At 51.9% G+C, this 26778-nt stretch overlaps 3 protein-coding genes across 9 annotated transcripts; 2 read left to right on the top strand and 1 right to left on the bottom strand.

Moving 5' to 3' along the window:
• Positions 1-2682: 2682 nt before the first annotated feature.
• Positions 2683-10032, top strand: NFKBIE (NFKB inhibitor epsilon). Its single transcript, XM_002806708.5, has 6 exons — positions 2683-3289; positions 5620-5722; positions 6445-6667; positions 7697-7785; positions 7972-8211; positions 8965-10032. The coding sequence occupies exons 1-6, from the start codon at positions 2925-2927 to the stop codon at positions 9028-9030; spliced, it is 1086 nt and encodes a 361-aa protein (XP_002806754.2). The 5' UTR covers positions 2683-2924; the 3' UTR covers positions 9031-10032.
• Positions 10033-10683: 651 nt separating this feature from the next.
• SLC35B2 (solute carrier family 35 member B2) lies at positions 10684-14093 on the top strand. 5 transcript variants are annotated; one of them, XM_035295796.3, is made up of 4 exons: positions 10684-10807; positions 11329-11522; positions 11709-11863; positions 12560-14093. In XM_035295796.3, exons 1-4 carry the CDS (start codon positions 10797-10799, stop codon positions 13496-13498), a joined length of 1299 nt encoding a protein of 432 aa, XP_035151687.1. In that variant the 5' UTR covers positions 10684-10796; the 3' UTR covers positions 13499-14093. The 5 variants fall into 5 exon arrangements, with proteins under 5 accessions (XP_035151687.1, XP_078225438.1, XP_035151691.1 ...); XM_035295800.3 differs by lacking the exon at positions 10684-10807 and adding an exon at positions 10858-10951; XM_078369312.1 differs by lacking the exon at positions 11709-11863.
• A 232-nt stretch (positions 14094-14325) lies between these two features.
• On the bottom strand, positions 14326-21869 carry HSP90AB1 (heat shock protein 90 alpha family class B member 1). 3 transcript variants are annotated; one of them, XM_035295793.3, is made up of 12 exons: positions 21734-21869; positions 19571-19717; positions 18490-18696; positions 18228-18387; positions 17891-18024; positions 17448-17756; positions 16901-17066; positions 16497-16687; positions 16223-16370; positions 15840-16108; positions 14816-15149; positions 14326-14708 (listed from the first exon to the last, which is right to left on the bottom strand). In XM_035295793.3, the coding sequence occupies exons 2-12, from the start codon at positions 19715-19717 to the stop codon at positions 14599-14601; spliced, it is 2175 nt and encodes a 724-aa protein (XP_035151684.1). In that variant the 5' UTR covers positions 21734-21869; the 3' UTR covers positions 14326-14598. The 3 variants fall into 3 exon arrangements, with proteins under 3 accessions (XP_035151684.1, XP_035151683.1, XP_035151685.1); XM_035295792.3 differs by lacking the exon at positions 21734-21869 and adding an exon at positions 21143-21249; XM_035295794.3 differs by lacking the exon at positions 21734-21869 and adding an exon at positions 20674-20847.
• Between the last annotated feature and the right edge of the window lie 4909 nt (positions 21870-26778).

Raw genomic sequence — 26778 nt, 5'->3', positions numbered from 1 at the left:
CCCCATTCCTGGAGTGATAGAAAGGATACCTGTCAAGAGTGCAAGCTCTGGTACAGGGGCCAGTGGGTGACTCAATGCTGACCTCATGTGGCCATAAAAGGGACTGCCACACACCTGTCATGGCTCAGGGCCAAGCACCTGGCTGGGCTGAGTGGGTTTTTCCTTAAATTCAGCCTCTGTATGAATAAAAAGAAGGTCCCTGCACACTCCTGAGTTCTTACGTCCTTGCAGAGGGCTCAGACACTCCCACCCTATGTGGTTTACACCTTGATAAAGAAAAGAAGGTTTCACTAAAAAATATATAAAATTTTGGATTAGGTCAGAAGATATTTTGCACTTTCTATTTTACCTTGAGCAAGTTAACCCACCTCTTGGGGCCTCAGTTTCCAAACATTAAAATGGAGATGATAGTGTCAGATTTTGTGTGGGTTTTTTGTTTTTGTTTTTAGACTGAGTCTCACTCTGTTGTCCAGGTTGGAGTGCAGTGGTGCAATCTCAGCTCACTCACTGCAACCTCCATCTCCCAGGTTCAAGTGATTTTCCTGCCTCAGGTTCCCAAGTAGCTGAGATTGCAGGCATGTGCCACCAGCCCTGGCTAATTTTTGTATTTTTATTAGAGACAGGATTTCACCACGTTGGCCAGGCTGGTCTTGAACTCCTGCCCTCAAATGATCCACACACCTCAGCCTCCCAAAATGCTGAGATTACATGTGAGCCACTGCACCCAGCCAGATTTTGAACCCAGTTGGTCTGGGTCTGGAGTTTATTACTACACTTTTGCTGCAGTCTTTGAGGACTGGAAAGGAACATGTCATGGGAGGAAATTGAGAACATCTGAAATCATGCTGACCCAAGGGAAGGAGATCCTTCAATTTCCTGGGGCTTTCCCCTCCTGGCTCCTCACTGGGCTCCATGCTCATCACATCCTTCCCACTCTGGTCCTCCATGGAGTTGAAGAACAGTGGGCCGTCTTCTCCCCTCAGCCCTCCCCCAACTCTTCTGTCTCCAATCACCGCCCCCCAGAGACTAAGTCCTTCTCTTCTCCCAATCTCTCTTCCCTTCCCATTCTCAGTTCAAATGGAACCTTCCTTGCCCCTCACCCTACTGAGTAGTCGGCCCCACTGTGTGCCCCCACAACACCCTGTTCTCACTCCTGTCTTATCCCAACCACTCTGAGCTGTAATTGCCAAGGAGCTTTTTTAGGAACATGGGATTTTTGTTGTTGTTGGCTGTAGGTGGTGCGGGGGGAGGGGGGATTGTTATTGGCTATTACCATTACTGTGATAGTCGGTTTTGCTTCAAGTAGAAAGAACAATGTCAGACATTATAGGAGATGTTTCATACATGTTTGTCAAATGGATGAATAATACAAGGTTGCAGGGGAAGGGCAGTGGGAAAGCTGGCCTCCCCCATGAAGAACGTTGCCATCTACGCTCATCCACTTTCCTTTCCCCAGTGCTGGAGATGGAAAAGCTAACTGTTCCCTTGGAGATAACCCTCTAAGAACATTGCTGGCACTAGGCTGGTAGCACTTGGAGTAGTGGGGAGGAACGAGGGAATAAATCATGGGGCACTGGTTTAGGGCTAACTTGTGGTGGGGTTCTCCTATGGCCTCCCTAGGCCCAGGGACAGGGAAAGAGGAAAGATGTTCTGGGACTAAGACTGAGGCAGTGGTGGGGACCTGAGCAGAGTGCAACCCAGCATGTCAGGGCCTCCCCAACATGGCCCCACTTTTTTGACTGCTGGGGGTGACCAGAAACTGTAACTGCCCAAGACCAGGGCTTCACTCTTTAAGGAAGAAGAAACCCCATAACCACTTTGCTTTTTAGACAACAGTCTGCTTGAGAAGATGCTCTTTCCAAAAAAACATTTTCATGCCCAATTCCATGTGATGTGGGAAGTTGACACAGGAGACTGTCTTCCAGGACCCAGGAGAACAAGTCCTTTAAAGATGATGGGAGTCCCCTTTCCCTACCGATACTCCTGGGCACTGATAGGGAAAGATGAGAAAGCCAGAGAAATTGAGATAAATGGGCAGGGGATAGGAAGCAGTGCTTCCCCATCCCACCACGCACATGCCCACCCTCAAAGACGCCAGCTTATAGAGACAATTAATAGATATTTCTTTAAAACAAATTAATGGTCTGGGCCTGGTGGCTCACAGCCTGTAATCCCAGCACTTTAGGAGGCCGAGGCAGGCAGCTCGCTTGAACCCAGGAGTTCGAGACCAGCCTGGGCAACATGGTGAGACCTCTCATCTTTTCTTGTAGTCCCAGCTACTAGGAGGCTGAGGCAGGAGAATCGCTTGAACCTGGGAGGCGGAGGTTGCAGTAAGCCGAGATCGCACCACTGCACTCCAGCCTGGGCAACAGAGCGAGACTTTGTCTCAAAAAAATCAAAATAAAGCGAATGAAGAAATAGAAGTGAAAGACGGAAAGAGTAAATGCGTGGAACTAATGAATGGAGTGTAAGAGGAAGGGGGAAAGAGTGAATGAATGAATGAGTGAATGAATCAACGAAGGAGTGAGTCAGGGCCCGGGAACCACAGACTCCAAGCCTACGTAGAGGCCGGGAAGGGGGATTCCGGAGGGGCGGGGTCTCTTTCCGGAAGCTCCAGCTGGGGGCGGGGCGGGGCGGGGCCATCTGGAGCAGTGAAACCTCTTTGGTCCGGGGGGGCGGGGCGAGGAGGAGAACCTGCTTGGGCGGCCCGGCTACCCGGAGTAACCGTTGGGTGGACCCGGCCAGCGCTCCGAACCCTGTCCTCGCTGCGCGCTGGCCCCTCGGAGCCCCACAGCCCGGGAAGGAGGCCGCCGCGGGCCGGGCGCCCGCTCTGCTAAGTGGACCCGCAACCCGGAAAGGCGGCGCGGCGGAGCTCGGAGCTGGATCCTGCTCGGACTGGACCCCCGCGGGCCGGCGCCGCGGGCATGTCCGAGGCTCGGAAGGGACCGGACGAGGCGGACGAGGGCCAGTACGACTCTGGCATTGAGTCTCTGCGCTCTCTGCGCTCCCTACCCGAACCCACCTCGGCTCCAGCCTCCGGGCCCTCGGACGGCGGCCCTCAGCCCTGCACCCATCCTCCGGGGCCCGCCAAGGAACCACAGGAGAAGGAAGATGCGGATGGGGAGCGGGCTGACTCCACCTATGGCTCCTCTTCGCTCACCGAGACCTTGTCCTTGCTGGGGGGCCCCGAGGCTGAGGACCCGGCCCCACGCTCGCCACTCCCCCACGCGGGGGCGCTGAGCCCTCAGCAGCTGGAAGCACTCACTTATATCTCCGAGGACGGAGACACGTGAGTATGGGGGCTAGGCTGATGCGGGATGCTAACTCTGGGCCTGCCCAAGAGCCGCAACAGGCCGGGCACCCCCACTCCCCGCTTAGGCTCTTTCAAGTCCCCATTCGCTCTTCCAAACTCCGACATAACTCTCAGCCCACTTTTGAGGTCCAGGCAGGCCCAGACCAGAAAACCTGGCATCATCTCTGTCCGCCCATTTTGGGGTGGGCAGAGCTGGCAGGACCCTTACCCAGGGACCACAGCCAGCATCTTGGAAATCTACCAGTAATCCACTCCTAGGAAGAGAAAATTCCCCTGACCAAGTCCAGTTTTTTTGTTTCTCCTTGCTGGGGAAGGGGACATCCTTATTTGCTCAATATCTGGGATTCCCAGTTCCTAAGCTCAGAGTTCTCTGTCTCAAGGACCAAAAGGTGCCAGTTACAGGGTGCCATTCGGGGGCCAGGAAGCTAGGCATGGAGGGGTGCCACCAGGGTGTAGAGTTGGGGCTGGTCCTCAGGAAGAGGGGTGAGCCAGGCTGGGGCACTCTTGCCCCAGCAGACAGACAGGAGGCTGGCTGCCCCAGCTTACTTCCTCCTCTGCTAAGAAAGGGGAAGTGAGGGCTAGAGTCAGCATCCCTGACATCCTCTACCTCCAGGGCCCCCCAATCCCACTAACTGTCATGCCTTACTCCCTCATTTAACCCTTCCTGCTCCAGACCCAGGTGGAGTTTGGTGGGAGTGGGCCAGAGGACAGTTGATGTAAAAGGCAGTTGTGTGGGATGGGTTGGCCAGCTGAGGATTTAGCACCCCCCAGGAAGAAGAAGACATTGACAGAGGAGGGGAAGGTTGGGATCTGGGGCTGATATATAGAGTTGGTGCGGGGGCTGGAATTCTTGATCAAGGGTGCTCAAGTACATAGGAGTAGGAGAGGCAGGAGGTGGCTGTCCTAACCTGCTTTTTGGAGGTGCAGGAGCCTAATCCTGGGTGACCATTGATAAAGACAGCTGGTGGACCCAGTGGGTGGGGGAGGAGTGACCCAGTCCTTTTCGTACTCTGCCTGGATCACCAGCCTTCAGGCCCAGAACCCCAAGGTTTTGGGGGCTGCATGCATGATGCCTCTGATGACATTTGATCCAAGGAGAGGGGACTTTTGACCCTGCCTCTTTAATTAGTCTCTCAGCCCCAGCCTTTTCCATCTCTAGTTAGAAGCAGGTGTTGTATCCAGACTGGGTGTGTGTGTGGTGGGGAGAAGGGTCCAGGCTCCCCAGCGAGTCCGCAGAGAGGAGGGGGCATTTTTCTCCATTGGAGGTATCTGGGCTGTGGAAGGTATGGAAGTGGGAAGAGGAAGTGGGAGGAGGGGATACTGGGGGAGAGAGGGAGGTGGCTGCAAGAATGTGACCCAGAGAGCAGGCCCTGACCGAGGGGATTTCCAGAGCGGTTCCTCCCTCCCCTCCGTCACTCTCCTGGGCCTCTCTTGCTGCCTGCCGCCAAAGCCTGCCGCCCTCCTGCCCAAGCAGCCCCCTCCCAGCCCAGATGGGCCTTTTAGCCAAGTTACCGTCCTCACTAATGCCCCAAGGCAGCTGTCCCGACCTAGACCCTTCAGCACTGGCTTTCATTTTCCCCACCTGACATGGGGAAACCCCAAGACTGGAACTTCCCCTCCCGACTGACCCCATTACCCCTAGATTAAGGTTCTTGGTCCCCTCAACAAACACATTTTCTGCACTGCAAAGACTTCCTCTTGGAGGTGCACAGAGGAATGGAGGGCCCCTGTTAGGCCTGACCTGGTCTGTGCTATCTGAGAAGCGCTCTTGACTCCCTGTGAAGGGCAGCAGGACAGGATGCTGCTCTGTCTCCTTGCTCCTCTTCCAAGAATATCTGTGTCTCTCCCTTGGAATGTCTAACATTGAGTTGCTTGGGGGTATGGAGTGACCCTGCATCTGCCTCCTTCTTCCCTGTGTGCTGGGGTGCTCAGCCCTGGAAACCCCCTCTGGACTACTTTGGCAGCTTTCAATTTGGCTTTGAGCTGCAGCTGGCCCGGCAGAGCCCTGAGGGCAGAGAAGAGTGGGTGTGGGCAGGCTGGACAGGAAGGCCCTTGTCCTCTCAGCACCCTGCCCACATGCCCACCCAGCCGAGGCCCTCCTGAAGGCCATCAGTGGGAACTTGGAGCTCCAACCCCTAGGATCCTGGCTTCCCACATCAACCCTTACTTCCTGGCCCAAATTCTCACTTGCTGGACCTACCCTATGGGTAGCTAGTAAAAGTTGATGTGTTCCTTCTAACCCCAAGACCCCAACCCACTCCCTGTGGCCTGGGCCCTAACTGTAAGCCCTGCCTCTGCTCCCCTAGGCTGGTCCACCTGGCAGTGATTCACGAGGCCCCAGCAGTGCTGCTCTGTTGCCTGGCTTTGCTGCCCCAGGAGGTCCTGGACATTCAAAACAACCTTTACCAGGTTGGTGACGAGAATGGGTTGTGCCCAGATACCTGTTTGTGCCCTGACAGCCATCCCCAGCAGCCACGCTAGTCCATAGGCCGCTCACTGAGAAAACCATATGCCAGACACTGAGCTAGAAGCTGAAGAGACAAACACAAGTAAGACACAGCCTCTCCCTAAGGTGCTTGCAGCCTGGGCTGGGGGACTCGTGTCAACAGCTAAATACACAGCCTGGTGACAAGAGCTGTGATAGAGACACACACCAGCTGCTATGGGGTCCACCGTCCATGTGTAGCAGCCAGGGAAGGCTTACAGAGGAGGTGACATCTGAATGGAGCCTTTGCAGAGACGTTTGCCAGGGAAAGACTGCCTGGTGCCTCTATCTTTCCTCCAACATAACCCCTGCAGCCTAAGGCCTGGGGATAAGAGAAGTCTCCCCACAGGATGAGAGGCTAGACTCTGTCCCTACATATCCTTTCTCCAGGGCCTATGGTGACTTACAAGAAAAGCAGAGAGCTACTTTCTTCACCTTGCTTCCAGAATTGGGGTCCCAAGAGATTGGTGGGACTCAGGCGTGACAGGAGAAGGGCTTGGTAGTATTTCCTTGGAAGCCCAGGCTATGACCTTTATAAGTGGCTTTCAAAGAAGACGCTGGCAGCTAGTGATTCTGGAGCCCAAGCTTGTTCCCAGAGGTGGGAGCATGCTGCAGTGGCCCCATGACCCTCTATTTGTGCCTCCAGACAGCACTCCATCTGGCTGTACATCTGGACCAACCGGGTGCAGTTCGGGCACTGGTGCTGAAGGGGGCCAGCCGGGCACTACAGGACCGGCATGGTGACACAGCCCTGCATGTGGCCTGCCAGCGCCAGCACCTCGCCTGTGCCCGCTGCCTGCTGGAGGGGCGGCCAGAGCCAGGCAGAGGACCATCTCACTCTCTGGACCTCCAGCTGCAAAACTGGCAAGGTGTGGACAGTCTTAGGGCCTGTGGGAGGAGGAGGGCATAGGAGATAGGGCTCCCATTCTTGGGGAAGGGAGGGTCCCAGCTTGTCCATTGGTGCCCCTCCCACTGTAAGCACATAGATATACAGCACATCTTTGCTAAATGAATGAATGGATGAGTTAGAATTTACCCAGTACCTACTGCGTGCTGAGCAGAAAACTAAATCTTGCTTTTAAGGTACTTAGTTTAACAGAGATCAGATGACCCGATTCATTCATTCAACAGAAACATGCCGAGGGTTTTCTGTGTGCCAGACATTATCCTAGGAACTATGCTTGCGTCTGTGTGCAAAACAGAGAAAGATTGAGACAAGCAATAAATACAAGAAGTGAACTATGTAATAAGTTAAAAGGAAGCAAGTGCTGTAGTGAAAAGTAGAGCAGTGAGGGGAAGGAATGTGGGGAACAGGAGAGTTGATAGGATTGTTAAATAGAGTGGTCAGGGAAGGCCTCATGGAGCCAGGGACATCCGCACAGGGACTTGAGGGAGGTGAAGAATGTAAGTTTGAATCAAAATCTCTATTACTAAGCAAGGGTCAGGAAGTGTCCAAGTGTCCAGACCAGAAAGGGGACAGCAAAAAGGCCAGGAGAACACACAGAAGGAAGTGGCCCCTGAGAAAGGGCTGGGGTCATGAGGATCCTAGATGGCTTTTCAGAAAAGATGGCTTTCAGACTGGGCTTGAAGGCAGGTGTGTGTGTGTGTGTGTGTGTGTGTGTTTTGTGTATAGGAGGAGGGTGTTTTTTTGGCATGTCACTCAGCAACTTGACTCCTGAAGCATGAAAGTTTCAATAACATGACTCTGAAAAGGTGGAAACTTTGAGTTCCTTTCCCCTTAAATTTTTGAGGGGGTTTTGGGGTTTGCATTTTAACAGTCTTGTGATTAGAGACATTGAGTGGGCAGTGAGTCCCTTGGGGCTGAATGGCTGGAAGGTCCCGGAAGAGAGGGAGTTGGTGGATGCAGATCAGCAGCCCTCACCCTCACCCCATCCCAGGTCTGGCTTGTCTCCACATCGCCACCCTGCAGAAGAACCAACCACTCATGGAACTGCTGCTTCAAAATGGAGCCGACATTGATGTGCAGGTGAGGCAGCCATCAGCACACTGCCTGGCACAGGGCCTTCCCCCCACCTGACTCTGCCCCCCACCTGACCCAGCCCCAAGCCCCCTGCCCAGCGGTCAGAAGTGGTAGCATTTACCTCCTTATCCAGAGCCTGGGCCCAGCACACTGCCTCTGAAGGCCTTGGCTGATATCCTTATTTCTTCCCAGGAGGGCACCAGTGGGAAGACAGCGCTGCACCTGGCTGTGGAAACCCAAGAGCGGGGCCTGGTACAGTTCCTGCTCCAGGCTGGTGCCCAGGTGGATGCCCGCATGCTGAACGGGTGCACACCCCTGCACCTGGCAGCTGGCCGGGGCCTCATGGGCATCTCATCCACTCTGTGCAAGGCGGGTGCTGACTCCCTGCTGCGGAACGTGGAGGATGAGACACCCCAGGACCTGACTGAGGAAGTAAGAGACATATGCTTTGCTCTCCAGGGCCTTGCACACCCATGGCAGAGCGAGGTGTTGTCATTAGCTGAAAGGGCCACAGAGCAAGGAGTCCTGGGTTATAACGAGGACTCTGCCACTGACCAACTGTGGGAACTTGAGCCTGTTTTCTTAGTTGGTCATGACCAGGGAGCCAACTTTGGACTCCTACAGAGACCCTGCAGTTAACGTGAATCAGTGAAGATGGCCAGGTATGCGACCATGGTGTGGTGAGGCCTGTAGGAACTCAGAGAGCCATCCCTGAGGGTCTCTGTACTCAGCTTCAGCAAAAGCTTACAGAGCAGGAGTGTAGGCCCAGTTTTTCCCGGTCTTGGAATTTTTTGAGAGGTGAAACCCAGGTTTTCTGTATAGTCTTTCCTATTTTTAAATGTTCAGTGTAAAAAAGAAACCCAAAATTTTCTCCGAGTACCCAGCCTCCCCCACCCCCACAACAACAAAAAACCAGGTCCGTGGGCGGGATCATCTCTAAGGTCCCTCCTAACTCCGGATATTCTGGCGTTATCTTAGAAAAGGGAGGCTCACCTATGTCCTCAGGGCTCTGCCAAGCCTAGAGAGGCTACTACTTTGAAGATTCGTATGGAGATTTGTTCTCCGATGGTCTTCAACTGTCATTTGGTGGGGAGGGAGTGGCCCAACAGGTTTCCCTGGGTCCCCTTTCCCAAGTCACCTTTTCTCATGTCCTCTGATCTTGCTTCTCTCTGTTCTCCTTCTCAGTCCCTTGTCCTTTTGCCTTTCGATGACCTGAAGATCTCAGGGAAACTGCTGCTGTGTACCGACTGAAGCCAGGAAGGGTCTGAAATCTTCAGGGCTCAACCTCTTTCTCTATCTGGAAGCTGAAGTCATCACTGCTGCAGTTTGGGCCCAGGCTGTGTGCTCTTCTGGTGCCCTAGGGACTGCTATGGCCAGAGCCTGGGGCCAGCCAGTACAGTCCTGAGCTGAGAAGGAGGAACTGCAAGTGAGAGAGAGCCAGTCTGGAAGGAGGAACTTTCCAGATGGACAGGGATTCTTGGAAGACCCCCAAAGCCCCAGGTATCCTGGGTGAAGCCTGTTTGCCTCTCTTGAAAATGGCAGGTGCTCTTGTTTCTACCCATGTTGGGTCAGCCGGAAACTGTCAATCAGTAGGAAACATGGTGGACTCTCCTGAGTGAGAAGAGACAGAAATAGGAGCAAGCTGAACTCTGAGGGGGGTCCTGTCTTACTGCTGTTGAGGACCCTGAAACACTTGACTTCACAGAGAAGGCTCTGAACTGAGCGACTGGGGAAGGGAAGTTTCAGTAACATGACACTAAAATGGCAGAGATGTTAAAAAAGTTTTTCCCTTCTAGCGCTGTTTTGTGCGCATGCATGTCTGTGTGCATTGGGGCTGTTTAGACAGGCCTGCCCTATGACTTTGTGATGAAGGCAGAGAGAATGCAATTGTCCCCTGAGCACGATAGGACCTTGCTGGGTGGGGTCAGAGGCCACTAGTCCCCAGGCCTTTCTCTGTGTCCAGCATAGATCCTTGTCCTTGCTGTGGAAATGATGAGGGATGGAGGGAGAGGAGGAAGAATGAGAAGACACAGGCCCTGGAGCCCTCCCTACTGCCCTGGGCACTGCCATCTGGAGGAACAAGGGTAGCCCAGGGTGACTGGGCACAAGGGAGCTGTGACTTCATATTTTTCTTCCCATTCTTCACCTTCCAGGGCCTGGCTAGGTTGGTCCTATGCTGGTCCTTCTCAGCCAGTGAGAGAGACAGCTGTTAAAAGCGTAATCATCCAAATAAAGATGTCCTTACAAGTTGCAGTAGGTGCTGTGAAGGGAAAGAATAGTGGGAAGGAAAAGGATGGAGTCGGGAGAAGGCCATGCTTTGGGTTGCCCGGGAACCCCCGCCTGAGGAGTGTCATTTCAACTGGGATGTAATGATGAGTAAAGGGATGAGGGCAGAGCATTTGGGGGAAAGCCTTGAGTGAATTAGAAGAACTGAGAGCAGGTCAGTGGGGCTCCACAGCGCGTGGGTGAGTGGGCGAGGAACGCGGGCAAGGCCATGTAGAGGTCATGAGAAGTGGGGGGACAGGATTACTGCCCAGACAAAAAAGGAAGGAGACACCATCCTTTCGGAAAACGGGGAAACTGTAACACAGAGGAGGGGCTTGGGATGCAGAGCCTCAATGTCTCCGGTCCACAAGATGGCAATGGTCACCATGACCTCTGGGACGCTTATGAAGGCCAAGGGCAATGACGAAGCACAGGGGACGCGCCAAGCTGGCGCCTCTCCAGGGCTGGGGCTCCCCGCGCCCAGGGGTAGCCCAGCTCCCCGGAATCCGAGCCGCATCTGCCTCCAGGCCGCGCGGGGGCGCTGTGGCCCGGCGGCGGCCCGGGGCGCTGCGTGGTCGCGGCAGGGGCGGAGGGGGCCGCGGGGAGGGAGGCGGGAAGAGCGCGGCACTTCCGCTGGCCGCTGGCTCGCTGGCCGCTCCTGGAGGCGGCGGCGGGAGTGGAGGGAGCGCAGGGGGCGCGCGGCCCGGGGACTCGCATTCCCCGGTCCCCCTCCACCCCACGCGGCCTGGACCATGAACGCCAGGTGGGGGACTAGGGCAGCGGCGAGCTCACGTGACCGAGCCCCCGGGCCACGTGACTGCCGCACCTCAGCACTGGGGGCCGGGTGGGGTCCTGGCTACCCGGCTGTAGGCCAGCATAGCGCTGCCCAGAGCCAGTGGGGATGGGGGTGCGGCTTGGTTTTGTGCTTCTTGGGGAGCTTCGGGAGTGTCGGGCGGAGGGGCTGGGGACCCTGACGCCCCGGAACGTGGAAGGGAGGGTGGGGGAAGGGGCGCCGCCTCTGGCCTGAGCAGCGGGCTAACGCTGGAGCGAACAGAGGAGACCTGTGTGGCCGGAGGGGCGGATCCGCCCCCGGGGAGGGAGGAAGCCCTGGCTGGCCAGCGCCGTCCCCCCCACCCCCCGAGAGAGAGAGGCTCTTTGTCCCGGCCGGGCTGCAGCGGAGGGGGGCAGGGAAGAGACTGCGGGCCCTACTCCAGTGTGGTCCCCTCTGGAGGGCGGAGGGGATGAAGAACTGCACCCTAATCCTTACGTCCACTTTCCCCACAGGTGGTGTGCAGTGGTGGTGCTTGCTGCGTTCCCCTCCTTAGGGGCAGGTGGGGAGACTCCCGAAGTCCCTCCGGAGTCATGGACCCAGCTCTGGTTCTTCCGATTTTTGGTGAATGCTGCTGGCTATGCCAGCTTTATGGTACCTGGCTACCTCCTGGTGCAGTACTTCAGGCGGAAGAATTACCTGGAGACAGGTGTGTGTAGAAAGGGCGGGGAAGTGAGCCAAGTCGGGACGGAGGGTGTTGGCTAGCAGTCCAAACAGGACTTGGAGAGGGAGAGAGGGAGCCCGGTATTAGGCGGGACAACAGAGCAGGCTGGCTGCTCTGGGGAAGAAGTAGTGCTACGGACATCTGGGGCTTGACTTTGTGTGCTTTCTTCAGGTAGGGGCCTCTGCTTCCCCCTGGTGAAAGCTTGTGTGTTTGGCAATGAGCCCAAGGCCTCTGATGAGGTTCCCTTGGCGACCCGAACAGAGGCGGCAGAGACCACCCCGATGTGGCAGGCCCTGAAGCTGCTCTTCTGTGCCACAGGGCTCCAGGTGGGTAGGTGGGCTCAGCCTGTCTTCCTGGGTTGGATCCCGGTGGGCAGGGATTCTGTGAAGGTTTTCATCTTACCAGTCCCAGAGCTTTGCTGGTTGGTGTGTTTCGTGTCCTCCTCCCAGGGGCACGCTGCACCTCCGTCATGGAGGTGTTTGGGGGAAATGCTCTTTTCTTTTCTCCTTTCCCCCTCTCCAGCACTGGTACTGAAAATTCATGCTGTTATTTCAAGATGTCTAGTGCAGAAGAGACCTCCTCTTGCCCTCTTCTGTGATTTCTGCCGTGCCGTTATACTTCCTTCCTGTACTGCTGTTGCACATTACTGTGAAATCGCTGATAAAATTGCAGGGGAGCCCTTCAGCCTTCCCCCAGTAGTGCATGTGAGGGGGTGCTAAGATGCTGACCCCATGGCATTTTGCAGTGAGTACTGGTTCCACTTTGAATATCATGTTGACCTACAGGTATCCAGTTCTCCCTGAGAGTTCTTGCCTCCCTGAATTGGTTTTTCGCACACAGTTGATTCCCTACAAGATGAATCCAGACTTAGGAGGGGAGAAGAAACTCCTACAGAGGAATCAGAAAGTGTGTATTTTCCTTTGAATCACTAGGCATCATCCTGAAGAAGAGGGAGAGGTCTATTTGTCTACCTTTTCATTCTCTTGCTTATTGTCTCCTCTGCCTCTACCTTCCCCCACCAGGTGTCTTATCTGACTTGGGGTGTGCTGCAGGAAAGAGTGATGACCCGCAGTTATGGGGCCACAGCCACATCACCGGGTGAGCGCTTTACAGACTCACAGTTCCTGGTGCTGATGAACCGAGTACTGGCACTGATTGTGGCTGGCCTCTCCTGTGTCCTCTGCAAGCAGCCCCGGCATGGGGCACCCATGTACCGGTACTCCTTTGCCAGCCTGTCCAATGTGCTTAGCAGCTGGTGCCAATACGAAGCTCTCAAGTTCGTCAGCTTCCCCACCCAGGTGCTGGCCAAGGCTTCTAAGGTGATCCCTGTCATGCTGATGGGAAAGCTTGTGTCTCGCCGCAGCTACGAACACTGGGAATACCTGACAGCCACCCTCATCTCCATTGGGGTCAGCATGTTTCTGCTATCCAGCGGACCAGAGCCCCGCAGCTCCCCGGCCACCACACTCTCAGGCCTTGTCTTACTGGCAGGCTATATTGCTTTTGACAGCTTCACCTCAAACTGGCAGGATGCCCTGTTTGCCTATAAGATGTCATCGGTGCAGATGATGTTTGGGGTCAATTTCTTCTCCTGCCTCTTCACAGTAGGCTCACTGCTAGAACAGGGGGCCCTCCTGGAGGGGACCCGCTTCATGGGGCGACACAGTGAGTTTGCTGCCCATGCCCTGCTACTCTCTATCTGCTCCGCATGTGGCCAGCTGTTCATCTTTTACACCATTGGGCAGTTTGGGGCTGCTGTCTTCACCATCATCATGACCCTCCGCCAGGCCTTTGCCATCCTTCTTTCCTGTCTTCTCTATGGCCACACTGTCACTGTGGTGGGAGGGCTGGGGGTGGCTGTGGTGTTTGCTGCCCTCCTGCTCCGAGTCTATGCACGGGGCCGCCTAAAGCAACGGGGAAAGAAGGCTGTGCCTGTTGAGTCCCCTGTGCAGAAGGTTTGAGGGTGGAGGGGGCTTGAGGGGTGAAATAAAATAGGACCCTTTCACCATCCCCATTTCCGTCTCCTACTGTAACCTGAGGAGCTGGCTCAAGGGCAAAATGCAGGTGTTTTCTCAGTATCACAGACCAGCTCTGCAGCAGGGTGTGGGGAGCCCAGGAGGCAGCCTTCCCTTTTGCCTTAAGTCACCCATCTTCCAACAAGCCGTTTATTCTAAGCTCCAGGGTACAGTCCTCAGTGAGGGGTTTGGGGGTCAAGAGGGCATAGGGAGCTTCCAGAGTTCTCCGAGTTCTGGTAAATCTCACCCTAGCTGTGACTCTGTCACCTTCTAGACCCCCCCACCGCCCCCATCTGTAGACATCCATTTCTTACCCTGGTGGAAAAGCACAAAGTGGTGTAGGCTCCAATGCTGCTTTCCTAGGAGGGTGAAGATGGTGCTGTGCTGAGGAAAGGGGATGCAGAGCCCTGCCCAGCACCCCCCCCCCCCTAAGCTCCTGGATCCCTAGGCTCTGCTCCATGAGCCTGTTGCAGGTTTTGGTACTTTAGAAATGTAACTTTTTGCTCTTATAATTTTATTTTATTAAATTAAATTACTGCAATGGACTTGGTCCTGTGTTTTGGTTGACTGCAAGGGCCTTATTACATGGTAGTTTACCCAAACTGCCTTTAGCTTCAGTGTGTGTTAAGACACAGAATACCAGTGAGCCTTAACTACAAAACCAACTCAACTTACTGTGCTCCTGAAAACAGGAAGGTAAGAGCTGGGGTGAGGGAAGGGATAGAGAAGCTAGGGAAAGACCAACATATCCACCTTACAAGGCAGAGCAGAACTGTATAAAAACGGCATATTCTTTATTTTGCATACTCTAATTTCAGAACAAAATGAACAAACGAAATAAAAAATCACAATACACAACATCCAATCCTGCTGTCAGAGTAGGGAAAGAATGGGGGCTTGACACCCTTGTTTCCTGCCTTCCACCAAAGGACAGGACAGAAAAACACCAGACGTCAGCAAGGGGAGTCAGATGGGACAGGGGCACTCAAAGCTGCAGGGGGAGCCATGGGGACACTATACAAGGGCAATTTTCCAACTATGAACTCCTAATCTACTTCTTCCATGCGAGATGCATCCTCATCGCCCTCAAGAGGAGGGATCTCATCAGGAACTGCAGCACTGGGTTCCTCTGCTGCCACTTCATCTTCATCAATACCTGAAGAAAAAAAGCCATGAGACTTGAACAAATAGCAGTAAATCAAATCCATACAGAAGACTAGTTGCACAAACTCCTTGCCCACACCAAATACCAAAGCTACTTACCTAGACCTAACTTGATCATGCGGTAGATACGGTTGGAGTGGGTCTGGGGATCCTCAAGGGAAAAGCCAGAAGAGAGCAGAGCGGTTTCAAACAGCAGCACCACAAGGTCCTTGACTGCTTTGTCATTCTTGTCTGCCTCAGCCTTCTGCCGCAGCGTCTCCACAATAGGGTGGTCAGGGTTTATCTCCAGGTGCTTTTTGGCCATCATGTAGCCCATGGTGGAGTTGTCCCGAAGTGCCTGGGCTTTCATGATCCGCTCCATATTGGCTGTCCAGCCATAAGTGCTGGTCACAATGCAGCAGGGTGAAGACACAAGCCTATTGGAGATTGTCACCTGTGGACAATCACAAAAGCCTTTTTTCACTTTGAAAGAGAAAATGGAGCCGGGTGCAGTGGCTCATGCCTATAATCCCAGCACTTTGGGAGGCCAAGGCAGGCGGATCATGAGGTCAGGAGTTCGAGACCAGCCTGACCAACATGGTGAAATCCTGCCTCTACTAAAACTACAAAAAATTAGCCGGGCATGGTGGCACATGCCTGTAATCCTAGCTACTCAGGAGGCTAAGGCAGGAGAATCGCTTGAACCCGAAAGGCAAAAGTTGCAGTGAGCTGAGATCACGCCATTGCACTCCAGCCTGAGCAAGAGTGAGACTCTGTCTCAAAAAAAGAAAATGGGAACTGTCAGGCCTGTAATCCCAGTACTGGGAGGAGGAGATGGGCAGACAACTTGGGTTTGAGACCAGCCTGGCCAACATGGCAAAACCAAACCCCGTCTCTACAAAAAATTAGTCGGGTATGGTGGCACACACACCTGTAATCCCAGCCACTAAGAAGAATGAGTTTCCAGTGAGGTGAGATCCAGTTAAAAAAAAAAAAAAAAAAAAAGATGGTATTTTACCTACCCTCAGAAGTTAACTGAAGGAATGCCTATCTTTGCCAAATTTATTAAAATAGCCTGTCCCAAACCACAAAGCCCACCTCAAAGATATGTTACAAAATATATCCTAGTCCCAAAATGGCTTACCTTCTCAACCTTCTTATCTAAAATTTCTTTCATGAGCTTGCAGAGGTTCTCAAACTTTGCCTTGCTCTCTTCCATTTTCTTCTTCTCCTCCTCATCCTCTGGTAGCTCCAGACCCTCCTTGGTAACTGAGACCAGGCTCTTCCCATCAAACTCCTTTAGTTGCTGCACACAGTATTCGTCAATGGGCTCAGTCATATAAACCACCTCAAAGCCCCGCTTCCGGACTCGCTCCACAAAAGCTGAATTGGCCACCTGCTCTTTGCTCTCACCTGTAGGGTTATTAAATGGACTCAGTGTTCAAAGTGCCTCAGACTGCCAGTTCCCAGGTAGCCCTGAATGTGCTCCCTCTTCCTCCAAAAAGGCTTCGATCAGAACCAACGTACCAGTGATGTAATAGATGGACTTCTGTGTCTCCTTCATGCGAGAAACATATTCTGACAGAGATGTCATCTCATCTCCAGACTGGGAGGTGTGATAGCGCAGCAGCTCAGACAGGCGGCGACGGTTAGTGGAATCCTCGTGAATTCCAAGCTTGAAGAGTGGGAAGAGAAAAAAACAATCCAACTTAACTAAAATAACCTTGCCTTCTATAAGAATGGTAGAATTTATCGTAATTACTAAGAAAGTGGTAAAGGGAATAACCATGTGCCTCCTTACCTTGAGATTTTTAGAGAATGCCTCATAGAATTTCTTATAATTCTCCTTGTCTTCTGCCAGCTCAGAGAAGAGCTCAAGGCATTTCTTAACAATGTTTTTGCGAATGACTTTCAAGATTTTGCTCTGTTGGAGCATTTCTCGGGAGATGTTCAGAGGCAAATCCTCAGAGTCAACCACACCACGGATAAAGTCTGCCATCAACCAGGATGAGAAAACTCAGTAAAAACAGCTAGACCAGACCTGGTACCCAGATTCAAAGAGAAGGCGCTATTGCCCCCTGAACCCTCACACACTATGTATTGCAGAGAACTATTACACCTAGGAATAAGACTTTTTAGTTGCAGAATGTTGAAAACCTTGCCCCAAGACTTCACCCAACTAAATTATGCCAAGGACATACTCACTGAGATACTCTGGTATCAACTCATCACAGCTGTCCATGATGAATACACGACGGACATAGAGTTTGATGTTGTTCTTCTTCTTCTTGTTCTCAAAAAGGTCAAAGGGAGCCCGACGAGGAATGAATAGCAATGCCCTGAATTCCAACTGACCTTCTACAGAAAAGTGCTGAAAGAATCCAAACATAAACAAGTAGTAGTACATTTCCAAAGAGTGCCTTTTAGCCCCAACAAATTACCTAAAAGTGGAACAATGATCCTCCCTAAGCCTAAAGGACAAAGCACACACAACAGGCAGCTCTCTAGAAAACCGAGCCTTAATGCTCTCAATGATCAGGGGCAGACATTACCAAGATTACCATCAGAAGACAAAGTGAGGTCATTAGGAAGGATAGCTCCTCACTGTGACAGGGTAATCAATGAAATCACATGGTTCTCAACATTTCTGTGATCAGGAGGACAAGTTCCATGTGTCTATTACCTGCCAAAACGCCACCTACTCACTCCTCTCCATATTTGTATGTTGAGCCAATGTGCAAGGGCTTCTCACCTTGACTGCCAAGTGGTCTTCCCAGTCATTGGTGAGGCTTTTGTAGAATTCTCCATACTCCTCTTGAGTGATGTCATCAGGGTTTCTAGTCCAAATAGGCTTAGTCTTGTTTAGTTCTTCCTGATCAATGTATTTCTCTTTGATCTTCTTAGTTTTCTTCTTCTTATCCTTACCACTATCATCCTCCTCGTCTGAACCCACATCTTCAATCTTGGGCTTTTCTTCATCATCTTTATCTTCCTCTTCTTTCTCACCTTTCTCTTCCTCTGCCTCATCATCACTAATTTCCTTCTCTCGTTCCTTCTCCAACTAAACAACAAAAACAAAAGTTAGCCTTGAGTACTAACCACTAACAGGGAAAGCAAAAGCCAGGGCCCATGATGACTCCAGAACAGGAAACACCCTGCACGTTAAGTGAAAAAGGTTTAAAAGTCCACACTCACATAGAGGGTGATGGGATAGCCTATGAACTGAGAGTGCTTCTTCACTACTTCTTTGACCCGCCTTTCTTCTAAGTACTCTGTCTGATCTTCTTTAAGGTGGAGGATCACTTTGGTACCCCTGCCAATGGGCTCACCTACAAGAGTCAGTCACAAGCATGTAACAGGGTGAAAATATAAAAGCAGTTAAGACTTCACCAAGCCAAAAAAAAAAAAAAAAAAGTATATTAGCGAGGCTGCTATAATTTCAACTGCTTTACAAACAGGATGCTAAAAATTTCTGCCACTTCACAAGCCCAGAAAACTCCAACCCAGCTTAACTTGTAACGGGAGAGCTTACCATGGTCAGCACGCACAGTGAAGGAACCTCCAGCAGAAGACTCCCAGGCATACTGTTCATCATCATTGTGCTTTGTGATCACAACCACTTTCTCTGCCACCAGGTAGGCAGAATAAAAGCCAACACCAAATTGCCCAATCATGGAGATGTCTGCACCAGCCTGCCAACAAGTTATTTAAAGTCAAACACAAGTTTTCGAAAAGCAACAAACCAAAGCACACTGACAAATATGAATGGTGTGTGCCTGCAAAACTGCACATACCTGAAGAGCCTCCATGAATGCTTTAGTACCAGACTTGGCAATGGTTCCCAAATTATTTATGAGATCTGCTTTGGTCATGCCAATGCCCGTGTCTACCAAAGTCAAGGTACGTTCCTGAGGGTTGGGGATGATGTCAATTTTCAGCTCTTTACCACTGTCCAACTTTGAAGGGTCTGTCAGGCTCTCATAGCGAATCTTGTCCAAGGCCTGAAAATACAAATAGGAATTTGCTTTTGTTTTCCCTTTAAGACAGGCTCTGGCTCTGTCGCTCAAGCTACGGTGCAATGTTAAGGATCACAGCTCACTGCAGCCTGGACCTCCCAGGCTCAAGCCACACTCCCACGTAGCTGGACTACAGGCACATGCTACCATGGCCACTTAATATTTTTTTTTTTTTTGCAGAAACAAGATCTTGCTATGTTGCCCTTAAAGTCCTAGATTCAAGTGATTCTCCTGCCTTGGCATTACAGGTGTGGAGCCAACAGCTCGACCAATTTTTTTTTTTTTTTTTTTTGAGACAAGTTTGGCTCTTGTTGCCCAGGCTGGAGTGCAGTGGCGCAATCTCAGCTTACTGCAACCTCTGCCTCCTGGGTTTGGGTTCAAGTGAATCTCCTGCCTCAGCCTCCCAAGTAGCTGGGATTACAGGTACTCGTCACCATGCCCAGCTAATTTGTTGTTGTTCTATTTTTAGTAAAGACAGGGTTTCACCATGTTGGCCAAGCTGGTCTTGAACTCCAGGCTAGTCATGATCCACCTCCCAAAGTAGTGGGATTACAGGCATGAACCACTGCGCCCACTTTTGTTTTGTTAAAGCCCTTATCTTCAAAGAAAATCTTGGTGTATTTCTGTCAGCCTCAATCTGATTGCCCCTTATGTTGAGGCATTAGAACCATAGTTACACCAACCCACTTATCCTGGACATAGTCCCTTCCAACTTCAAAATGGCCACAAAGTAAGACAAATCTTTTTGGAATAGTTGCAGGTTTACCTCTTCAACAGTAGTCCCCAACAAAGGCCAAACTACCCCTCTCCTTCTTCCAGAATGTTAAAATATATGAAATGTGAAAACCAGAGCACTTACATCAGAAGCATTAGAAATCAACTCCCGAAGGAAAATCTCCTTGTTGGAATAGAAGGTATTGATGATGAGAGACATGAGTTGGGCAATTTCTGCCTGAAAGGCAAAAGTCTCCACCTCCTCCTCTCCATGGTGCACTTCCTCAGGCATCTAAAATAAAAATAGTAATTAATTACAAAAGAATATGAAGGCCCCATATTTAGAAATCCTAATGGTTGCCTGTCATTGGAACCTTAAAACGTGAGTTGAGTGGTGGTTTAAGCTGAGTACTATTATCCCTTCCCAAGAGACGAAAAAAGCATTCTCTTTAAAGCTCTCAGGCTACACACTAAGTGGGAAGCCAAATCAAAAGGAAAAAGAAAATAAGCTACAATGTTCTTCAACCAAATGTCACAGAACCCAGTTACTTAAAGAATGGTGGCCAACAGGCTCAGCGTCACCTGGTAGTATGGCAGAAACTCATAATCCTGGTCCAACCCAGGTATCTAGGGATCCCTGGTAATCCTTGCGCAAATTTAAATGTGAAAATCACTAGCTACGGTTCTTTATATTTGGGGGAGGTCAAAGTAACCAGTAGTTTAAGATTAAAATGGCACTAACGTTAAACCGGTCCCCCTGAGGTGTCTTCCTAAAATCAGCCTAAGGTGCAGGACTTCTGCCCCACACGGCAAAGAGGAATAATCAGATCCGTAGGCCACCAGCCCGAGGAGCAATTAAATCCAGACAAAAAAATCGAAAAACCAAAAGCTCAACCACGACCCCTTTACAGCACAGAATTACAGTACAGGACCAAACCCAACACAGGAAAGATGGTGGCCGTAGCCACCGGGCCGACTCTCGTCACTGTTGAACATGCATCGGCAGGGGCCACGCGAGGAGGGGACGCCACCATGTACCCTCCCTTCTCCCCAGCATCCGGGCACCGGGGCGGGGCGCCAGAATCCAGAAGCTTCCAGAACAATCTCAGCTCTCGAGGAGGGGCGGAGGAGGGAGCCCAAGAATCTTCCAGACCCTGCCCTCTCCCCACCCCTCCTCCACGGGGACTGCAAGAAAGATCTGGAAGGAGGAAATATGGGAGCTGGAGGCCGAAAACGCTTCTCCCTCACCGTGAGCCCTCACAGAAACAAAGCACCCAAGGCTTTCGACGCGGCCGTAAAGAGAGATGGTGAGGCCAGTCCCGCAGGGCCGTGCTGAGTCACCCCATGCGAGCACCCCCGCCACCCTGCGGTCCCCCTCCGGCGCCCTGTAGCCGCCTCCGGAAGTGGAGAAGCAAGAATGGCAGCGTCCTGGGCCGCGCGGCCACCACGTGCAGCTGCCCTCCGCCCACTCCCCCAACCCCTCAGCCCACCTCGCCACGGCTAGCAGCCGCCGAGAAAAAAGCCCACCGCCCAAGCACACAAGAGAAAACGGAGCAAAACTCAAGAGCCCTCACCTACTACCACCCTCACCCTGTAAAAATCCAGGGCGTTATCCACAGCCCACCCCGACATCTGGGCTTCCTAAAAACAGAAAAAGAAAACAGCAAAACGAAAGAGCAGTGAAGGAAAAGAAACCTGGCAGAGACTTCGGCCTTACCTTCAAAAGAAAAGGCTCACAGGTATTAGAAAGCAAGGTGGGCTGGCTGTCCAACACACACACACACACACACAGACAAGAGCAGCGCCGGAGCGACTCAAGAGAGCTATTTCACGCCCCAGGTCGCCCTATATAAGGCGAAGCACAGCACAGCCCCCCTCCCCCGGATCCCTCCGCCTTAAAGGAGTACCCTTGTCAACTCCGCACCTGCCACCACCAGCCCACCTTGACGTCATGGTCCGAAATAAGGGAGGGGGCAGAGAAGAACCCAAGCAGCGGGTCCACTCACACGTTTGCTTGTGACCACAGCCCCCATGTCTGCACGTCTAGGACATGACCCGCTCAAGAGCGGGGATGAGGAGTGCTCATTTGACAAAGCAGTGTCTCTACGAACGAGGACCCACTATCCTCCCTAAAAACCTGTGGGGCAGGCGTCCCCACACCCAAGGGCGGGGCTGGGGGAGGGGGACACCTAAAAAAAGCGGAGGTGGCTAACCACACCGACCGCCGCTCCCAGACGCAATCTTCTTCCTAGAATCTGCCCCACACATTTCGCATCCCGGTAGAAAGAATTGGAATTCGGGACCCAACCTTGGGCAGCCACAGATCCGACTCTCCCAGGCGCACAGGAAGGGCGGAGGCTTAGCTACGGTGGGTAGATCAGCGTTGAGAGAGGGCGCCGGCCGGGGCTGGTGGGGACTTTTTGCCGGCACGCGGCGGAAGACGCGGCGGCGGTGGCGGCACTGCGGCCTTTCCAGCAGTTTCCAGGTCTGTCTCGGCGGTCCGGCCCCCGCCCGCCCCCTCCCCGCGAGGCTCCGCCTCTCCGGCTGCTGCCCGGCGGGAGCAGAGTCTTTACGGCGACTCTGCCCGGCCTCCGGCTCTGACCGTCCGACCTACTAGCCCAATCCTCGGGGATGGGATGGAGCGTTAGGAAGGGATCGACCTACCCCTCCTTCCCCCAGTCAATCACACAACACCCGGGCACCTGGGGCGCCTCTGCGGGCGTCCACTTATGCAGACTGAGACTGGAAACAGAGTCGCTACTGGAGGGACCCCCTCCATTCCCTGCGGCCGCCACGTACACGGAGCACAGGAACATGCACCCTCCCTACGCAGGCACGTCAAGCCTTTTCCCAAGCTGTTTTGCTTTTTTTCCGCCCACTTCCCTCTTGCAGCTATTTGGACATGGGAAGGTGAGGAGTCTCCAGGAACCACTGCAGGGCAGTCAGAGCTCATGGAGGCCTCGTGACGACGCCGGCCAGAGAGCGGCTGGACAAGTTGTTCCCCTTTAGCCTTGGCGTCAGAGCGGGTAGGCCATGCCCCTGGCCAGTGAGCTGCAGACCGCCATGTCTGGCCTGGTTCAGCCCTTTTGCCTGCCTTCCAGTTGGCAAGCTGCCTTGCCTTTCCAAGGTCTCATCCGAAATCCTGCTGGACCCACAGCCCCTCCAGGAGAGAATAACCACTCCCGTGCCTTGTAGACGTCCTTCTACTCCCCTTCCTGGCCCACCCCTGGGATGCCTGGGAAGGGTTTTCCCCACGACCACCCACATCGTCCTCCCTCACCAGCCCTGTTACCCATCTACATTCCTTAACAAGCTTTGAATACCAAAAAACAAAGGCAGTCCCATGCTTTCCTCTTCATTGTCCCCGTCCACTGTCCACCTCAACGTGCCCGCCATCACTACCCCGATTTTATGTCCTTTCTCCCTTCCTTTATGGTCTGCAAAAAGCCAATGGCTGGGAGAAGTCTATAGGAAGGAGCGTTGGAGGCTCTGTTCCTGACCAAAACCGCAAACCCGAGGGAGTGTGATCCTTTAACATGCCCTCTCCTTCTAAGCAGTGGGGCCTAGCTCATTAAAAATCTGCTCCCCAGTTTACAGAGCATTCACAAAATCTCACTGTCCTGTGAGCAGATGAAAGTCAGTGTGCACTTTCTATCAACAGGAAAATGGCTTCAGTGACTCCCAGGGTCCCTCTTCTCAGAGCCCTTGCTGCACTAGCTCCCTTCCTGCTCTACAAATGGAGCAGGGATGTGATCTCACTCCTAGGACCTAAATCCAAAGCAGGAATCACTCCTGTGGGATGGGCTTCCCGAGCTGGATCCTTTCAGTGTCAAGACTCAGCAGCTTCCTGAAGACTTTCTAAATTGGAAAATCTCAAATCTTACACCAGCATATAAATTCCACTTTCTCAGCTGGGCTCAGTGCCTCACGCCTGTGATCTCAGCACTTTGGGAGGGCAAGGTGGGTGGATCACATGAGGTCAGGAGTTTGAGACTAGCCTGGCCAACATGGTGAAACCTTGTCTTGACTAAAAATACAAAAATTAGCTAGATGTAGCGGCGGGCACCTATAACCCCAGCTACGTGGGAGGCTGAGGCAGGAAAATCACTTGAACTCGGGAGGCAGAGGTTGCAGTTAGCCAAGACCATGCCATTGTGGTGGCTCATGCCCATAATTCCAGCACTTTGAGAGGCCGAGGCGGGTGGACCACAAGTCAGGAGTTCAAGACCAGCCTGGCCAATAGGGTGAAACCCCGTCTCTACTAAAAATACAAAAATTAGCCAGACATGGTGGTGTGCTCTGGTAGTCCCAGCCACTCGGGAGGCTTAGGCAGAAGAATCACTTGAACCCAGGAGGCAGAAGTTGCAGTGAGCCAAGATCGCGCCACTGTACTCCAGCCTGGGCCACAGAGCCAGATTCTGCCTCAAGAAAAAAAAAAAAGAAAGAAAGAAAAGAAATTCCACTTTCGCTTCCAGGAAACCTTTCAGGAGACTACCTAGCTATGTCCAGAAGCTTCAACCTTTTCTGCTCATTGACACTCACTAATCTCCACTGTGTGGTGATTGTGGGGATGCAGAGATTCATACACAGGACTGGGAGCCCTCAGCCCATGGGGGACTGCAGCAGGCCAAGTATGAACCATAGGAGGATGGGAGAAGCAGCAGAGGCCCTCAGCTCAGCCTGGGGAAGGGAGCAGTCTTAGGACCATGGCTAGCCTGGCCATGACATGAAAAGCATGGCAAGGCACAGGGCCCCATTAGAGGAACCGTAGCTCAGGAACCCAAAAGGGAAGCACAAGGAGTTGAAAGTAGCCCTGCAGATAGGGGTTAGGTCACAGAGGGCAGCAAATGCCACTGGTAAGACGTTCTGACCTCAAAGGTGCGAGAAGTGAAGGCTATAAAAGATAGGCTTAAAACTACATCTTCTGAAGCCTTATTCCCAGCGGCACTTGGGACCATAGATATTCCCAAGATCCCTGGTATTCCTCCATGAAATCTCCTAGGCCCAGCCCAGCCTTCTGCTGTTGAAGGGTGGCCAGCTAAAGCAGGGATTAACAACCCAAGGCCTGCAGCTGGTGGGCCTGCTGCTTGTTTTAGAATGTCCTGTGGGCCAAGAGTGGTTTTTACACTTTATAATGGTTGAAATAAAAAAATCAAAATATATTATTTTTTTTTATTTTTTATTTATTTTTTTTTTTGAGACGGAGTTTCACTTTTGCTACCCAGGCTGGAGTGCAATGGCGCGATCCCGGCTCACCGCAACCTCCGCCTCCTGGGTTCAGGCAATTCTCCTGCCTCAGCCTCCCGAGTAGCTGGGATTACAGGCACGCACCACTGTGCCCAGCTAATTTTTTGTATTTTTAGTAGAGACGGGGTTTCACCATGTTGACCAGGATGGTCTCGATCTCTTGACCTCGTGATCCACCCACCTCAACCTCCCAAAGTGCTGAGATTACAGGCATGAGCCACCGCGCCTGGCCCAAAATATATTATTTTAATGTGGAAAAACTATATGAAATTTGAGTTTCTGTTTTCATGAAGTTTTTTGTTTTTGTTTTTGAGATGGAGTCTGGCTCTTGTGCAGTGGCACGATCTCAGCTCACTGCAACCTCCACCCCAGGTTCAAGCGATTCTCCTGTCTGAGCCCCCCAAGTAGCTGGGATTACAGGTGCCCACCACCACTCCTGGCTAATTTTTGTATTTTTAGTAGAGGTGGTGTTTCACCACGTTGGCCAGGCTGGTCTCCAGCTCCTGAGCTCAGGTGATCTGCCTGCTTCAGCCTTCCAAATTGCTGTGATTACAGGCGTGAGCCAGTGCCTGGCCAATTTTAATGAAACTTTAGGGCCGGGCGTGGTGGCTCACGCCTGTAATCCAAGCACTTTGGAGGCCAAGGCGGGGCAGATCACCTGAGGTTGGGAGTTCAAGACCAGCCTGACCAACATGGTGAAACCCCTTCTTTAAAAAAAAAAAAGGAAAAGAAATTTTATTGAAACAGCCCTCATCTTTGACTGCTTCTGTGCCATAAGGTCAAAATCGATAGTTGTGACAGAGACCATAACACTTGCAAACCCTAAAACATTCACTCTCTTGCCTTTTACAGACCCTAAGCTATTTTAAAGCTCAGTAAAGTCTTGCAGGGAGTACAGAGACTCAGCTTGGACACAGTCTGGGGTTCATGGAGGCCACTGAGGAGAGTTAAATAAAGCTCAGTGGACAAATAAACTACTGAGGGCCAGAGGAGGACACCAGGCATATGAGCATGGAGAGTAGCTGTGGACCTTGAACCCCTAGAACAAGTAGCCTCTTAAGCTCAGTGCCTGCCAGGTGTGTCCCGTTACTTTCTGGGCCTTCTCAGTTCCATGAGGCTTAGATCTGAATTCCTAAGGGAATACCCTGAACTGACACCCTCCAGTACTAGTGAGCCCGACATTCAGACGCATTGGACAGTTGGGCAGGTCTGCACAACCCGCATGGACTCCACCTCTTTGCCTCCATTTTCACGTTTCCACTAGTACACAAGAGAAGTCTCATGTACAACTTTTGGTCACTGTATTGTTAGTATTGCTATTTTTTCGATGCCATAGAAAATGGTAATTTTTGTTCATTTTCTGTTTCCCAGAGTTCAAAAAGCAATTGAGCAATTTAATTTTTGTTTATTGATCTAGCAAGTTGGTAAGCTACCTTACTAATTTTTAATTTGTCTGTAAATGTTTTGGCGTTTTGTAGGTACAACCATATCACCTGAAAACAATGACAGTTTGGTTTCTCCTTTTCTGATTCTTGCATCTCTTATTTCTTGTTTTAATGCACCAGCTAGGATCGCAGAACAGTGATGAAATAGTAATTCTAGGCATCCCTGTCTGATTCCTGATCAGAAAATGAAAGCTACTAACACTTCACCATTGTAGTCTTTTTTTTTTTTTTTTTTTTTTTAAGACAGGGTCTTGCTCTGTCACAGAGGCTGACTTACCATGGTGCAATCATAGCTCACCACAGCCTCAACCTCCCAGACTCAGGCGATCCTCCCATTTCAACCCCACAAGTAGCGGGGACCACCATGCCTGGCTAATTTTTTTATTTTGTAGAGATGGGGCCTCCCTATGTCACACAGGCTGGTCTCAAACTCATGGGTTCAAGTGATACTCCCACCATGGCCTCCCAAAGTGCTGGGATTACAGGCATGAGCCACTCTCACCTATCTGAGCATATTTACTTTTTCTATTCCTAACTTGCTGCAAAGTTTAATGTGAATAGGTGTCAAGTTATTTTTTGTTTCTATTGAGAATATTATTTTTTAAATTCCCTTCATCTGTTTATATGGTTTATATGGTTAATTTATAAAAGACTTTCTAAT

Source organism: Callithrix jacchus, chromosome 4 (assembly GCF_049354715.1).
Source record: "Callithrix jacchus isolate 240 chromosome 4, calJac240_pri, whole genome shotgun sequence".
NCBI lineage: Eukaryota > Metazoa > Chordata > Mammalia > Primates > Cebidae > Callithrix > Callithrix jacchus.
Note: the sequence above shows the minus strand (reverse complement) of the source record. Positions and strands in the feature narration are given on the sequence as shown.

Excerpts from the sequence above, each read along its gene's own strand:
- NFKBIE (XM_002806708.5), top strand. The coding sequence starts at position 2,925 with ATGTCCGAGGCTCGGAAGGGACCGGACGAGGCGGACGAGGGCCAGTAC. Across the intron at positions 3,290-5,619 it reads ATCTCCGAGGACGGAGACAC|GCTGGTCCACCTGGCAGTGA; the intron begins GTGAGTATGGGG and ends CTGCTCCCCTAG. Across the intron at positions 5,723-6,444 it reads TTCAAAACAACCTTTACCAG|ACAGCACTCCATCTGGCTGT; the intron begins GTTGGTGACGAG and ends TTGTGCCTCCAG.
- SLC35B2 (XM_035295796.3), top strand. Across the intron at positions 11,523-11,708 it reads GAAGAATTACCTGGAGACAG|GTAGGGGCCTCTGCTTCCCC; the intron begins GTGTGTGTAGAA and ends TGCTTTCTTCAG. Across the intron at positions 11,864-12,559 it reads TCTGTGCCACAGGGCTCCAG|GTGTCTTATCTGACTTGGGG; the intron begins GTGGGTAGGTGG and ends TTCCCCCACCAG.
- HSP90AB1 (XM_035295793.3), bottom strand. The coding sequence starts at position 19,717 with ATGCCTGAGGAAGTGCACCATGGAGAGGAGGAGGTGGAGACTTTTGCC. Across the intron at positions 18,025-18,227 it reads CACTGTGCGTGCTGACCATG|GTGAGCCCATTGGCAGGGGT; the intron begins GTAAGCTCTCCC and ends TGACTCTTGTAG. Across the intron at positions 16,371-16,496 it reads CATTCTCTAAAAATCTCAAG|CTTGGAATTCACGAGGATTC; the intron begins GTAAGGAGGCAC and ends CCACTCTTCAAG.